The following is a 16322-nucleotide window of genomic DNA, read 5'->3' on the forward strand; positions in this document are numbered from 1 at the left end:
TGAAATTAGAGCTTACAAAATTTTCCATTACTTAACTATAAATTAAGAGAAAATTAACTTAAAATATTTGTTAAGGTCCCAAAATTCTTAAAATGTTAAAAAAAAAAAAAAAAAGAAAAAAAGAGCCACAAAACCCTTAAGTCTGTATTGGTAAGAGACTCACTCAGACAAAAGCCTCTGAAACTAAGAGTGACACTTATGTAAGTTAAAGAGGAGAACAAGTGTAGGGAAGGAGCAGAGATCACAGGGCTGGATGAGCAGGGGGAAAAGAAAAGTGTTCTAGGCAGTTGAGCCACATCTCAGAGGAGACTAAATTCAGGCCTTGTTGGCCTAGTAGAATTAGGATAAGTTAGATTGAATTAAGAAGACCAACACTAATGAAAAAGAAAAAAGAAGGCAAAAAAAGACTGAAGATCAAGCTAGAGACAAAACACTACCCCTAAATTGAAGATGAAACTTTACCATCTAATACATATAGCATGCATATTCTGAATATTCAGAATACTGAAAACGAAAGACAGTTACAAATATATCACTAAGAAATATTAAAATTATAATTATAGTCACCCACTTAAAAACACTGGGGAAAGGGGAATAAATTGGTAAGAAGGGGAGGGTGAAAACGTGATGGTCTCAAGTATTACCCTAAATATCCTTATATACCTTCATCAAAGAAGAGCTTGAATATACTTTATTATTATATGTAAGGTTTACCTCAATAAAAAGAAATAAAGCCAAAAAAAGTAGAACTTGAGCTGTAAAATTCCCTCTGCCCAATACCTAAAGATGATTTTTATTGGATTAGTTAATATACAGACTGTTCTGGCATGTAAAGTTATCCAGTGATGTAACACTGCAATCTTCTTAAAACTTACCCGTGAGAACTCCAGCCACCTATACTGAAAGCGCCTGCTTAAGTTTGGAATTCTGGAATAAACCATCCTCCACACCAAATAGTTGGCAATGGTCCTGTTAACAGAAAGAGAACACATTTATTGTACTAAGCTTGATATCTGATGCTTTGCAGAACACCTTGGGAAAATCTGTTGGCAAAGCTCCATGGAGGGACCTTTTGCTCATACAAAACTACAGAACTTTCACTTGAGAAATGACATCAGATGATACAATGTCAATAAGCTCAACCAAAAATGGCTTGCTTTTCACCACCTAACACAGACAGATGATATGAAAATTCCAGCCCCAGGTCTCAGCATGAACATTTTGCTTTCCCACTCATGACATGGAGTCCACTGTTATCCATGCTTTCATGCCTAGAAATTGTTGATACCTTCCAACTATTAGGTGACTTGACAAAATACAGATGGATTCTTAACTTTTGGAAACAAAATGCAATATACTGGCTAATGCCAATTATCTAGATATGCACCCTTGTTCGATACCTACTAGATGTGGGAGTTTGGGCAAGTCACTTAAGTTCATTGATTTCATCTTTCTTTGTCATATAATGAGGATGATCTCTACCTTACAGGGTTATTGTGAAGTTAAAATAACTAACAAAATGTTTGACAGAGTAAATTTCAGGTTTTCTTATTGTTGTTCACTTCCAAACACATAAACAACCCCATACACTCATAATATCCACAACACATATTTTTAAAAATCCATTAATTTTCTTAATTTCTGCCTTTTTCTATAAGCAAAAGGCACCTTGACCTCAAAAGTATATGTGATCTGAGTTAATTTCCAACTCAATAGTGATGATGAATTTTTAATGACCCATCCCCTCCCAGCTGTGCCATTACCATGGTGACTAATAACACATATTCTTGAGATGGCTCTTGGGGTCAGCCAGCCAGCCATGTGAGAGCAGTGTGACATGATAATGGTGACTGGCCAATCAAGACTAACCCACACTCTCATTTGCATGGCATCTTAACTCAGTGGACATTCACTCTTAGCAACTAAATATATTTCAGTGTATACACCCAACATATGTATAGCTCTTTTAATTTATATAGAGATATACTAATGGGCTAACATATCAGGAATGTCTTCAACAAATACAGAAATAGAAATTTTGAAAGATAAAATGAAATAAAGATGTTTTCCAAAGTCCTTAATTAATCCTTCAAACACTTTTAGCTAATTCTTCAATACACATTATCCATATAGGATTAGGTTAACACAACAGTCAATGTAAATCAGCATCCCATATAGTCATCTTGACTGTTTCAAAATATTGCGACCATATCCTTCCCAGATCTGGTTAGAACACCACTGTTTTTATCTTGTCATCTGGCCAACCAAGACGGCATAACTAGAGTGGGAGAAGGGCCACTTCTGACATTTTCTTCCCATTCACTTTGTGCTTATATTATTAATAACAGTTTCAATTCCTGTTTCTCTACAAGAATTTTTTCAATCATTTGCTCATTTTGTGAGGATTGAACCAATAGTAAAATTCATAAATATATAGGTATATGTAAATGACTTGAGATTATTTTCAATATATGGAATAAAAACTAATCAGTGAAGGTAACACTGCCCACTCTGATATATGGTATATAGATCAAATGAAGGGTTCAAGGCTATCTATACAGCAAAACTAATAGAGCCTAGCTATTGTTTTCAATAGAAAGAATGATACACAGAAGTTCTAAAATTTTCTCCTTGGGGTTCCCTGGTGGCTCAGTGGTAAAGAATCTGCCTGCCAATGCATGAGACACAGGTTTGATCCGTGATCTGGGAAGACCTCATATGCCATGGGGCAACCACACCTGTGCGCCACAAGTATCGAGCCTTATGCTCTAGAACCCAGGAGCCACAACTACTGAGCCCATGGGCCGCAGCGACTGAAGTCCATGTGCCCCAGAGCCTGTGCTCCACAATAAGAGAAGCCACCACAAAGAAAAGCCTGTGCACCACAACTAAAGAGCAGCCCTCACTTGCTGCAACGAGAGAAAAGCCCGTGCAGCCATGAAGACCCAGCAGAACTAAATAAATAAACTTTTTTCAAACAATTTAAAAAACATTTCTTCTCAGACCCCGTGGATCTTGTTGAAGTATGCACACTTCCCCTCAGAGATCGCCACTCTCATCAGCAAAGTCTAGCCCTTGTCCTTGCTCTTCTGAGGCACTATAATAAGCATGTAGTTTCAGGTCATTTCTTTGAACCTTTTGAGTTCACATCCCTAAGCCTGAGCAAGACAAGTGCTCACTGAGCACTTATTGTTGGCCAAGTATCCTCCCATTTGCCACAAGGAATGCAAAGAAATAGGAATTCACGCCTACATTCAGAGAACTTAAAAGTCTAGCTGGGGGATATGGGACTTCAGATTTCAGCTTGTTCGTAGAAATGGGTTTTTCCATTGAATGGGATACATGGTAAGTACATTCGCTCATTCAGCACCTCCTGAACACCTGATACATACAAATAGTTCTAGGTGCTGGCAGACAGAAAGGTGAGGAAGGTATAGTCCCTGATCTCCCGGAGCTTTCAGCTGAGCAGGGGAAACAGGCAAGCACATAGCAATGATGTGACAGACCCTAGCACCCACAGCTGCATGCCAGAGAGCTGGCTGGAAGAATGCCTGCCTCAAACTGAGGGATGACAGTAGGCCTCAGGAGAGGGACAGGCCCTGGGCCAGGAAGGCTTCAGGGTGTGGGGTGGGATATAAACTCTGGAGCAAGAACTTCGCCTCTCCAAGGCTAAATAATGGAGGAATAGCTTATGTGTGGGCGGGGATGGTGAGCAAGTTCATCACTCACAGAGCTGGGCAGAAAGGCCAGCTACAGCCAGGAAGATGCAGGCAGCAACTAGGGTCCAATATCTAGAATGTTAAAGGGACAGAGATCAACTCTAATGCAAGGTCTGTAGGCTCTTCAACCTTAAAATACTGCTTCCGGGGTGTGAGAGCTGTGCTGGATCCCTACGTACAGATTCAAAGGAGATCCGTGGCCAGCAGATATGCTTACTGCTGCTGCTAAGTCGCTTCAGTCGTGTCCAACTCTGTGCAATCCCAGAGACGGCAGCCCACCAGGCTCCCCCATCCCTGGGATTCTCCAGGTAAGAACACTGGAGTGAGTTGCCATTTCCTTCTCCAATGCATGAAAGTGAAAAGTGAAAGGGAAGTCGCTCAGTCATATCCAACCCTCAGCGACCCCATGGACTGCAGCCTTCCAGGCTCCTCTGTCCATGGGATTTTCCAGGCAAGAGTACTGGAGTGGGGTTTGCCTTCTCCAGCAGGTATGCATACATGAATTCCAAAGCTATTCCCTCAAGGTGGTTGTGATGCACCAGATTAACTGGGGAAGCAGTTAGGATGGGGCCTGATGGTGGCAGTAAAGACACAGCATGATGCAACTATGTTGGGGTCTTAGATTTTTCTGCCTTTCCTGCTCCCTTGAAATCACAGTGCTTAAGGCATCTCGTATTACCTCTAACTCCCACAGCACCGCTACAGGAGAGATGTCCTTGTATGCATTTTACATGACAGGAAACTTGAGGCCTAGAACCATGAAGTAACGCCTCAGGATCACATACTCAGTCGGTCTCCAATTTACAATCACCAGATGCCCAGGCCACTCCAGACCAATTCAATCAGTGTCTCTAGGATGAGACCCAGGACAAATATTATTTTTAAATAGCCCCAGCTAAGTTCAGGGTGTAACCAAGTTGGAGAACAGGTGTAATAAGCATGTAGTTTCAGGTCATTCCTTTGGATCTTTTGAGTTCACATCCCTAATCCTGAGCAAGACACCAAGAGCTCACTGTTGGCCAAGTATCCTCCCAGATGCCACAAGGAATGCAAAGAAGGCTAAGACAAGCCTAAGATATGTCTGACTCGAAAGCCTCTGCTGTTCCCCATGCCACACATGGACAGATTAACCCCTCTTGTTCCACAAAGGTTTCCTGGTCAGTCAAAACCCTCCAACAAAGGCACTTTCCAAAAATCTGTGGGTATGAAGAAAGAACAGTGTGTGAGGGCTCCATAGGCAAGGCATTATAAGACCACAGCGCCTCTGACAGCTGGAAGCCAGAAGCAGGGAAGCTCGCACAGGGAGACGATGGCGCTGATGAGCTGCTCCAGCATTATAAATAGCTGACAGAGCACTAGGGAGCACAGCTCTGGAGTGCTAATATTACCACGCCAGGAACAGATCTGACCGGAATGACTGAACGACTGCCGCTTAACGCTCAAAAAACCAAACAAAAAGAAGATTCACCAATAGTCCTTAAAAATAACACATAGTATCTTTCTCTTTTCAAAAAGCATTTTCAGCAGTATGGTAATTTCCCCCAAATGGCAATCAATAAAGTAGAGGAAAACAGAGGCTCAAGAGAGAGAGAATCCACCCAAAGAGAGCAAGGAGAAATCATTTCCCAAAGCCTCTGACGAAGGAGATTTTTTTTAAAGAAGATTTTTCTCACCCTTGTTGTCAATTAGTGACAGCTTATATGTGTACTGTATTGCATTTAAGAGATCATTTAAAAAAAAGATCATGAAGATCTTCTCTGAGCCTCATGACAATGCTATGGGGTGGTTATTATTATTATTCCAATTTTCAGACAAATAAAACAAAGATCCAAGGTCAAAGGACTTCTAAGCATGTGTCAAATCTAGGACTAACATTTGGATCTTCAGATTCCACAGCTTGCATTTGCTTCTCTGAGCCAAACCATCTGAGGTGAGCCAAACCATCTGAGGTGAGCCAAACAGGTACCTCTCAAAGGTTCTCAAAGCTGAAGAGCTCTTCCTAAACCCTAGAGGCTGCCCAGAGGTATGCAGCGTCAAGCATCACCTGAGAATTCCTTGGCCTCCCCCAAGATCTACTGAATCAGAAATTGTTGCCTCTTTTTTTTTTTTCTTTCTCTCTCTCTTTTTGGCCGTGCTGCACAACATGCGGAACCTTAGTTCCCTGACCCGGGATCATGCCCACACCTTCTGCAGTGGAAGAGCAGAGTCTTAACCACTGGACTGCTAGGAAGGTCCAGAAACCCCTCAAAGGCAACATCCAGGTTAATGTTAGTCTCATCACCCAACATGCTCAACATCTTCCTTTTCCACTCTCCCCTACCTGAAAAACTCCTCCTTATCCTTTGGAGTCCTGCTTCTATGTCACCTCCCAGATAGTGGTCATGAGGCCATCTGGTTAACTTCTAGAAATTTTAGGAAGAATCTTCTATGTGAGAAGTACCATACTAGGCCATGATGTTATAAAAACAATTACAGGAGTGTCCACCATCAAATGTTCACTGTTTCATGGGGGTGAGGGAGAGGAGCAAACCAAAAAATTTAGATAATTTCTTTGATATTTCGGTCTTGGGCACAAAGCTAGACTCTATTTCCCGTCTTCTCTTGCAGTTAAATTGGTCATGTGACTGAGTTCTTGTGCAATCCTCTACTCTCGTTCCCTATCCAGCAGCTGAATGGAGAAGATTCCAAAACGCCAGATGAAGGCAGAACCACAAGATGGAAGGAGTCTGAGTTCCTGAGTCCCTGCTTGGAGGAAAGCTGCCTTACAGGGACAGCCATGCTGCACATTCCAGAAGCACAGGGTACAATCATCATGATACAAACCAGTAAGTGTAGAGGTGCTTATTACAGTGACTGGTATGTCCTGACTAATAAAGTAACTATGGGAACCCAAGGGCACATTTCCTTGACCAGTCTTGTGCTACAACCCAAGGAGAGGATCAAAGATAATCAGCAGTCTAAAAAACTTGCTGTGGGGACTTCCCTGGTGGTGCAGTGGATAAGAATCCGCCTGCCAATGCAGGGAACAGGGGACATGGGTTCAATCCCTGGTTTGGGAAAATCCCACATGCTGTGGAACAACTAAGCCCACATGCCACAACTACTGAAGCCTGTGCACTCTAGAGCCAGTTCTCCACAACAAGAGAAGCCACCACAATGAGAAGCTCGCACAATGCAATGAAGAATAGCCCCTGCTTGCCGCAAATAAACCCCATCCAAAGCAAAAAGAACCTAATGCAGTCAAAAATAAATAAATAATAGATAAAGAAAGCAGTTTAAAAATAAATAAACGTGGTCTTTAAAAAAACTTACTGTGCTCTGCAAATAAAGTGTTATCAAAATTCTCAAGAAGAATACAGTGTTTTGAAATCTCAAGATACACACAATACAAGTTGTTTTTGATGAATCAGTTGCTAAAGAGTAAACTATGTGACAGAGAGTTGGAAGTTTCAAAATATCTGCAAATCATCTTATGTTACGGACATAATGTCTGCAGTTAATTTTTCTATTTACATTTCTTCCACTGTAGTTCACTATGCTTACATCTAAATTATCGTTTTGATAAGAACCAGATTAAAATCTCCCTTCAGTCATAGTCTTTCTTGGTCCCTTTTGTCATGACAGATCCTGCAGTTCTAAAGCGTAATCACCACCAAAGAGATTATCTAATACAGTAAACCAAGGCCCAATCTATTATTCCCTGGTTGTCAATAAGGCTTTTGCGGAAATAAAATTAGTACAGTTTCAAAAATTACCTACTAATTTACAACTGAAGATAACACAGATACTGGAAGAAACCAACTCATTAAGTTCTGGAGAATGCATACATAGCATGGAAACTCCATCTTTCAACAGAAATTACCACCACAATTTAAAAAGTGTTGAGTAACTCAATGGCACAGGAGTACAAAATCATTGGGGTCATATTTTACAAAATTTCAGAGCTAGGAAGTACACATGAAAAAGTTTCTAAAGCCGTGAATCTCCCCCAAAAAACTAATCATAAGATTCCTGGGGTGCTTGTTAAAATACAGATTTCTAGGCCTCGCTCCAGATCTATAGAGGAGGACTGCTAGAATCTGTATTTTTACCAGAGGCCCAAGGTGATGCTGTTGGCATTACTGATCCACAGATCACACTTGAAATATCAAGGTTTCACCCCACACAGAATCTGAAATGAATTTATTATTTCTACTCTCCCTTTTCTGTGGGCTTACTTTTCCGTATGCTTTCTTCAATGAACAACACATAGTTTTTATTTTAAGAAAATAGCATCTTAAAAAGAAGAGCTCTTCAAACCTGTCTAAATGTTTTCATAGGTGGGGATGGATGCTAAATTTTATTCCCAGGACTTCTCCAGGTGCCTCTTTTTTTCACATAATTCCTGGCAACATAACCTTGTCTAAGTCCAAATAAGCAATTATGATTTGGAGGACTTCCCTGGTAGTCCAGTGGCTAAGACGCCATGCTCTGAATGCTGGGGGTCTGGGTTTGGTCTCTGGTCAGGAAACTAGATCCCACATGCTGCAACTAAGACCTGACACAGTCAAACAAATATTTTTTTAAAATAAAATATGATTTGTAATCATGGTTCAGCAATTAGCTTATTAAACTGTGATTGTGAACTATTTGACCTTCCTGTGCTTCATTTTCTGTAGTCAAATCTGAATGGCTTCATGAGGATGCAAACTTCTCTTTCCTGATCTAAAATATGACACAAATGAAACTATCTATGAAATAAAAATAGAATCACAGACATAGAGAACAGACTAATGGTTGCGAAGGGGTTGGGGGAGAGATGGAGTCGGAGGCTGCAGTTAGCAGATGTAAGCTTTTATATATGGAATGGAGAAACAACAAGGTCCTACTGTATAGCACAGAGAACTATAGTCAATATCCTATGATGAACAATAATGAAAAAGAATATTACAAAATGTATATAGAGATAGAACTGAATCACTTTGCTGTACAGCAGCAATCAATGTAACAATGTAAATCAACTATATGCCAATTAAAAAATTATCTTTCCTGAACATTTTTAGAATTTCCTTACTTTGTAGTGCCAAAGGAACAAAGCAACAAATTCTAAAATATTGTTTAAAAAAAGAAAAACCTGACAGTTCCTGACATTCTTTCACCAGTCTAATTTTTCTACAGCTTTCTGAGTGGTCTTAAGCCTTTTCAGTATTGGTGAAGTGAAGTCAAGTCGCTCAGTCGTGTCCGACTCTTTGCAACCCCATGGACTCTAGCCTATCAGGCTCCTCCGTCCATGGGATTTTCCAGGCAAGAGTACTGGAATGGATTGCCATTTCCTTCTCCAGGGGATCTTCCCGACCCAGGAATAGAACCCGGGTCTCCCGCATTGCAGGCAGATGCTTTGCCATCTGAGCCACCAGGGAAGCCTTTGGTTTATTGACACAAAGTGACTTATTGACTTAAAAGAAGAAGGAAGAAAAAAAACAGCCAAAGACCAAGAATGAAGTAGAGGAAAAACAAAGATGTTCATATAGAAATCTCAAAAAATAACATCACTATATAACTAGCTTCCAAAACTAATAAACAATTTAGGCTTTCAGAGGGAATATGGAGAAAGATCAGAAATAAGGGGCAAAAACATTGTATATTTGTTGCCGTTGTAGTAAATAAACTACACCAGATGATGGTCTCAGCTCGTTTGTCACAAAGGACGCCACAACTTTCCCCAAGACTTTTTGATATAACTTTCTTTAAAAATAGTTTTCAAAGGACACGAGGGGGAAGACCTTATAATTTCAAAGGAAAAATAAAAGTCACAGTAAAATGCACAAGAAAGCTCTTACTTCTTCCTCTCAGAGCCTAATATCCTAAACAAATCCTTAAAGTATTGAGGGACACGGACCACCACGTTCTCTGAGGGGCCAATGTCTTTTAGTTCAGGGTAGAGTCTGACGTCGATGACCTTCTTGATGTAGCTCAGCCAGTCGAACTGAAGAAGAGAAAGACAAAAAAACACAGTGAGAGAACCTCTGCTGGGGAACAATCAAGGAGGACGGCAACCAGGTCAGTAGAATGTAATCCATGGCTTGTGATCTCAGACCAAATAAACATCCAACTGCTCAAATCTAGAAGATAAATGCCTGATCACTGCCACCCAGATCAGACTTGCTGGCTGAAGCATAAATGGAACACATGTCTGTGCCATCTGCATACGGACCACATGTGTGTGCACATACCCAGCAGCACATGCACTCACGTCCCTGGCCCCTCCTGCACGCTCATCCTCCCCTCTCCTCCTCCCACCTTCCCTCCTGCTCTCTCTCTCTCTCTCCATCCCTCTTGCAGTAGCACTCACCTCCCTTCTCCCTGCACTCGGCCCCATTCCGCGCTCATTCACTCTCCTGTCCCCATAGACATAGATGCCCTGCGACATTTCTGCTCCTCCCTCTGGCACAGCCTTTCTTACACAGAGGGAAGCAAACAACAACACAGAGTAACACGTGTCTCCCCTTCATAGCATCACTGTCTTGGCATTTTGACCTGGCTACCTAGAAAGTCCTTTCCAGGCTTTTCCTTTTCTTTGCTCCCCTGCCTGCCCCCACTAGTGAAATGGAAAGCCAGTCACTCACTTGCCCAGCCTACCCTGTAAGGAAGTAGTCCCACATGCCCCAGTTTTACTCAGTAAGAAATAAAGGGATGACATGTGGAAAGGCTTTGGTTTTTCCTGGTAGAAGAGTTAAACATGGCCCATACTGGGGCTTGCCCCTTCTTCCTGCTCTGAAGACAGATGTAACATATGCAGCTATGGCAGCCACCTTACAACCCTGAGTCATCAAATATGCAGTCAAAAAGCCAACATGCTAAAAGGAGTGGAGTGGAAAGAAAGAACTTGGATCTTTGACAACGTTGGGCAACAGCTAAACCAACACCAACAGCAACCTATGTCTAGACTTTTGTCTATATAAGGAAATAGGCTTTAAGTTTTTAGGCCACTCTTGGAAAAGTTTTCTGTTCCATAGAGCAGACAGCATCCCAATGCATACACAAGGGGTATTTTATGTGATGACTGACAGAGATGGCGATGAGCAAGAAGACCAACGGTAGCTTTTATGAGGCAAAATTTTACACACAGGTGAAACAGAATTGCTTGTCAAATGACCAGTTGAGATACAATTTCCTGGACTGCTTTCACTAACCTGGGGAATCATAGCACTCAGCTGGGAGATGTTCATTTTGTTGTACATGGCTTCACTGGTTCGGTTTTCATGTGGAATCATTATCTGGTGGAAAGAAACTTTGGTTATTTTTTTCAAACAAACCATTTCTAACTGCATAGCTACTTCCTACATGTGCCAAAACATCTGTATAGTATCATAAACTTTTTCAAGATTTTGATGTGGTGTCGAACCTGGGAGAGAGGAGGGGGAAAAAAATCACTTTAGCCAGGATTAAGAAAATAAAAAGAAACTTTCCTTTCCTGTTCAGTGTGAAACATTGGACTTGGTACAAAAATAACTACTCAAATCCCTCCCTAACCTTTCATGTGGATGGACAAAATCTATTATTGGCTTGGGGTAGATAGCCATGCTAAGATCAGGCAATTTGAGACAAACATCCCCTGTCCACATGTAGTATCCAGGTAACAGCCTTTACAGTTAATAAACTACAGACCAACCCTTCATTCCCAGGGGAACGTTCTCACTAAGAGCACTAGACTATCTGAACAGCACTGCCACCGGTGATTGTTGTGTCAACAGTTTCATCCTTCACTTCCCTTCTCCTCTCTGGTTTCTCTGGCCCGGAAATTTCCCTGGCCCCACTGCTGAAGGTATGGGTTCAGTTACCACCCAGACATATTTCCACATCTGCTTCTCCAGCCCTGACCCTTCACACTCCCATTCCCAACACGTGTGCTCCTGGTAATTTTGGCAACATCAAATCGAAGCTTCTAGGCTCTGCCATATTTAATCTGAGAAGAGCAGAAACAATCATCTTCCTCAAGGGCCATCTTAGTCACTTCTGCAAACAGGCAGTAGCTCCTCATACCGCTCAACACATCATGATTTTGCTTTCAGGTCCTCCATCATCTGATTCCCCTGCATTAAACTTGCCACCTTCCAACTCACACAGGACTCTCCTACCCTTGCACTCCTGTCCACCATCACTAACCTCATGGTTTGAACCGTAAGTCAAGACTTTGCTTGTAATTCATTTTCTGCTGCAAGTCTTTCCAATTAAACTCCACTTGGCTCCAATCCCAAGGGCCATGCCATCAACATGACCTCCCCTTAGGCACGCATCTCTCTAGTTGGGATTAGCTGAATGCACACTTCATGGCTGTGTTTACACGGACTTCTGGGGGGCTTGGCGAAGTTGTCCTGTCTCCCCAGCTTTAGAAGTCTGCCTGGGATGATGTGTCCCGCTAATTCTGAAGGTCCCTAGTGACCTGAGATGTAAGATATACAGATGAGTATTATCAGCTGGCAAAAACCCCAAGCGCCATGGATTTGTCAAGATAAACTCACAGAAGGCTGAGTGGCAGATATCTGCCGCCTCTTCCCTTCAGTGCCCTCAGCTTCTCCCTCCTCACCATCCATGGAGAGACTTCCTGTAGCCCACAGGCAACCTCCTGCCTCCATTTCAATCACTGCTTCACAGAATGTCCACACTCTTCCTCACTCTACTCAGACTCATAGGCCCAGGTTGGAGCCCTTTGGCCTTAGAGCTGTTTTCAGCTCTGCCAGCTCCTTCCTCCACCCCACGGATTTGTCATTTCATTTAGCCTCTTGACCATTCCCAGTCTTGCCTCGGCCCAGCTGTTTTGAGTTCCCTTTTTGGTTCAGATCCCTGGCTCAGGGCAAGGCCTTTCCCGCTGTATCAGAGCTTCAGTCCAAATGAGGTCTCTGGGTCTCCGATTTGCCTGGGAAGGGAATCCAGATGGCCTCTAGACACGGCAGAGAGGTCCAGTCTTCGACTCCAGAACATCTGCAGCAGTCTTTGCTGTCTTCAAAGGTGACACACAGGAAGGAACTGTATGTAGTGTATGTGCTGTGACTAGGGGGTCTGGAGAAAGACACACATGTACCCCACGCCAGCCAAGAGGCCGACTCCTCCAGACCCTATCCATCAGCCTGCTTCCACCTTGCCACCCCACAACACCTCGCCAAACACAAAACCAAACAGCGCTTGGACGCCTAAGCACTTCAAGAATTTTACCAACTTCTATTATAAAAGACTACCAACAAATACACCACCACTTCTTGATAAAAGCATCATTTTTTTTTCACTACAGTGTATCTCCCCAAGCAGATTTCATCATATGTGTTCCGTCCAGTCCTGAAGACGTATAAAGATTTTATACTTTGGTTCTTCTAGAAAAGTTATTCTTTGAACAAAGCTAACCATTTAGGATTTCTCGTTAGTCTCCCTCAAGTTTGTTCTTAGGTCTTTTTGTCTCCACCATGAGCCTGAAAGAATTTAAAAGGTGATTTACACAGAACACAGCATATGACACAATGACATTCATGAAAGTGGGGCAAGAAAAGAATGAAAACCAGGGCTGGGTATAAGAACTAATACATACTTACCAGCCTGCCCTATACACTTTCTACATCAAATTATGTGACTAGACTTCCCAAAGCCTCAATCTTAGATGAGACTGATTCTGCATCAGAATGGTGTAAAGAGTAAACTAGACTAAAAATAACTTTCCACTTAAGCCAAATTCATACGGATTTATCAAATGCGTATTCTTCAGTTGAGGCCAAACAGGCATTTCCCTGGGAAAACAGAGAGAGCCTCCCCCTGCTGCTGTTCTTTGTCCACTGCTGACGAGCACGTGGACACTGACTGGGCTTCAAGCAGAGGTGGAAGAAGAGTTCTTCTCTCTGTTATGGTTTTTCTTCCTGCTACTTCCCAGAGAGGGGTGCTATGAGTTCTATCTTGGACCCAAAGGACAATGCCACAAAATGATTTTTTATATATATTCTCATGCAAGATATATCACCTTTAAAATAAGGAGAAGGAAAAGAAAAAGATTTTAGATGAAGACTTACCTCAGCTATCTTTATTTCCAACCTAAGCACCGACTTCATGTCATGCTCTGCTCGGGAGCTATTAGCTCCCAAAAGCACAGCAGTATCCACCATGAATTTGTAAAGGGCATCCCGATACTGTAAGAGATAAAGAAGCAAGGGACCACGACAAGAGTCTATTAGGGAAGTATGTTTGAGGAACACAGAAGAGCAGAAACAGCAGGTGGAAATAAATGCCCATCATTTTCACTCTGTACTCAAAGCATTATGCAATACCAACCACTCATCTACCACTTTGGGACAAAGAAGAATGATGGCTACTTGGGTACTGTTTCCATGATAGACAGAAATGTCCGGCCACCAAGAATTATGAGAACTTGTTTTCTGGCAACCAGTAATATTAAGGATATACGAAACATCTACAAATGAGTTGACTCCTCTTTCCAGGCAAGTGAGGCTTTAATATTAAAAAAATGGGAAAGAACTGGTTGCTAAAAGCAGGAGGCATGATCACCATGAAGACTAGTGGGAACTGTGATTTATTTTCTTCCAGCTCAATTTACCCATCTCCACACGAAAAACAAAAGACCAGCAATTGAAGGTGGTTTTTTTCCATTTTGTAGGTTTTTACCAAGTTCTCCTCACTAGCTCAGGGAGAAAGGAAAGGAAAGATGAGAAGAATGACAAAGAGAAATCAAGCAAATGCAGAAGTTCCTCGCTGCATGTTCAGGAACCCATTTTCAGGCTATTCACATACTATTTAGAGAGGAAGACCTTACTTTGTGGGACTTGAGGAATCTTGTGTGTGTGTCAGGGGGTGAGGGTGGGTCCCTTCTCCTTTCAGGTACATTTTAAGAACTCAACACACCAGGTATTAAACTGTTTCATAGTTATGCTATGGGAATAAGATTCCCTAATATACACCTTGATTCTGCAAAGCTATTCTTATAATGCTTATGACTCCGAGACCTGCACAGTGCTTGGCATATAGCAGGCCCTTAATAAATATTTGTTGAATCAGTAAGCAAGCCTCACAGATAGTCATAATTGGAAATGTTTCACAATTTCCAGTTAAATTCCAAAAATATTTATTCGATCAACACATATGCAAGATGTCTTGCTAGGCCTTCTGTGCACATGGGGGGAGTACAGATGAAAAATCAAATAATACTTAAGTCTAGTTCCCAGTGTGTGATCCTGGGAGGGAGATAAACACGTCATTACTAACTGTAATACCAGCAACACCAAAATAAAGTCTTTACTAAAGCTGCTAAGTGCTTGAAAACTCAAGAACTAGCGAATTCTAGCCTCGAGAAACCAGGGAGAGAGTTTTTTAAAGGGGACAGATTCAGGTGCAGGGGTGTCCTTCTGAGAGATGTGCGAGCTGCCTTTGTTGGGGGAAGAATAAAGAGAGGTGAGACAGCAAAAGTGGTTTGGGACTAGGCTGTAAAGAGGCCCTGAACTCCCTCTAAGGAATACAGAGTCTAACTTATGAGCAAAAGTACACTGGGAAATGTACTTTGAGAGCTTGCCAAGTGCTGCTAAGGAGGTAATGGAATGAAGGGGAGGGGGAGCAGTTAAAAGGAGACTCAACAAGGATCTGCCCTAGAGCAGTAGGGAGACAAAGGAGGCACCAGAGGGAAGAGATATTTTGAAGGCAGAGCCTACAGGACTGATTGGTTACAGGGCAGGGACAACATTTCAAGCATGGCTGCCTATCAGGTGGTGACCCAAGTAGAAACAGAAGTGCCTCCAGACTGGTAAAAGTTCGTTCTGTCCAATTTCAAGAAGGAAAACTTGCCAACCTTCTTTGATGAGTGTCCTCAGCCAGAAAGTCGCTGAGGATCCTGCCCTTCAGGGCCTTCTACATACAGACTTTCCTTTCAGCAAAGGAGCAGGGACTCCGTGAGAGCCAGCACTTCCCCCATCGAAGTCCCTGCCAGGCCAGAAACCCGAGCCTCCCTGGTCAAGGGTCCCCCAGGCCTGAGGCTCCCTTGGAAGTTCAACAAAGGCTCCAAAATGAATTCAAAGTGTCAGGAATAAACCAGCTCTAATCCAATCTCCAGGAAATGACTAGGTTTCCAAGCCAAAGCAAGAAGTTTGAGCAGATTGATCCCATCTGGTTCTCATTAACCTTAAGTTAACCTGGGGCACCAATTTAAAAAAACAGATTCCTAGGCCCCACTTCACGTCTACTAAATCCGATTTCCCATGGCTGAGGCCCAAGAATCAACATTTAATAGAAGCTTCCGAGATGATTCTTAAGCAATACAATTTGGGACCCACTGGTCAACTGGGTGTCCATTCCCACGCTTCTGCAATATACTGAGAGCTGTCCACACTTCTGAGGGCTGACTGCAGGACCACTCCTAGGTGACCGCATTTGGTATGCTGTCTTCCCCAGTCAACTATGAGGGCACGGCCCAAGGAGTGCTCAGCCTGCATTTCCAGACTTCCAGAAAACAGGGAGGGCCATTTATCTGCCCAAATAAAAGCCCTTTGTTTCTTACATTTGGGGAAATGGTTGTCAAACACCCACACTGCTCCATTTGAGTAAAGAGTTAGGGATTTTAGAACAACTTATGAACCTCAC

General features: G+C 42.5%; 1 protein-coding gene across 1 annotated transcript in view; it reads right to left on the minus strand.

Annotated features, from left to right (window-relative positions):
- Positions 1-16322, minus strand: part of PHEX (phosphate regulating endopeptidase X-linked) — a 204547-nt gene that overhangs the window by 136578 nt on the left and 51647 nt on the right. Inside the window, exons 7-10 of the mRNA XM_052663454.1 lie at positions 13751-13867; positions 10892-10975; positions 9539-9684; positions 876-969 (exon numbers count right to left, since the gene is read on the minus strand). Of these exons, the coding sequence (XP_052519414.1) occupies positions 876-969; positions 9539-9684; positions 10892-10975; positions 13751-13867 (441 nt within the window). The remainder of the gene's footprint in view (positions 1-875; positions 970-9538; positions 9685-10891; positions 10976-13750; positions 13868-16322) is intronic.

Source organism: Budorcas taxicolor, chromosome X (assembly GCF_023091745.1).
Source record: "Budorcas taxicolor isolate Tak-1 chromosome X, Takin1.1, whole genome shotgun sequence".
In the NCBI taxonomy this organism is placed as follows: Eukaryota; Metazoa; Chordata; class Mammalia; order Artiodactyla; family Bovidae; genus Budorcas; species Budorcas taxicolor.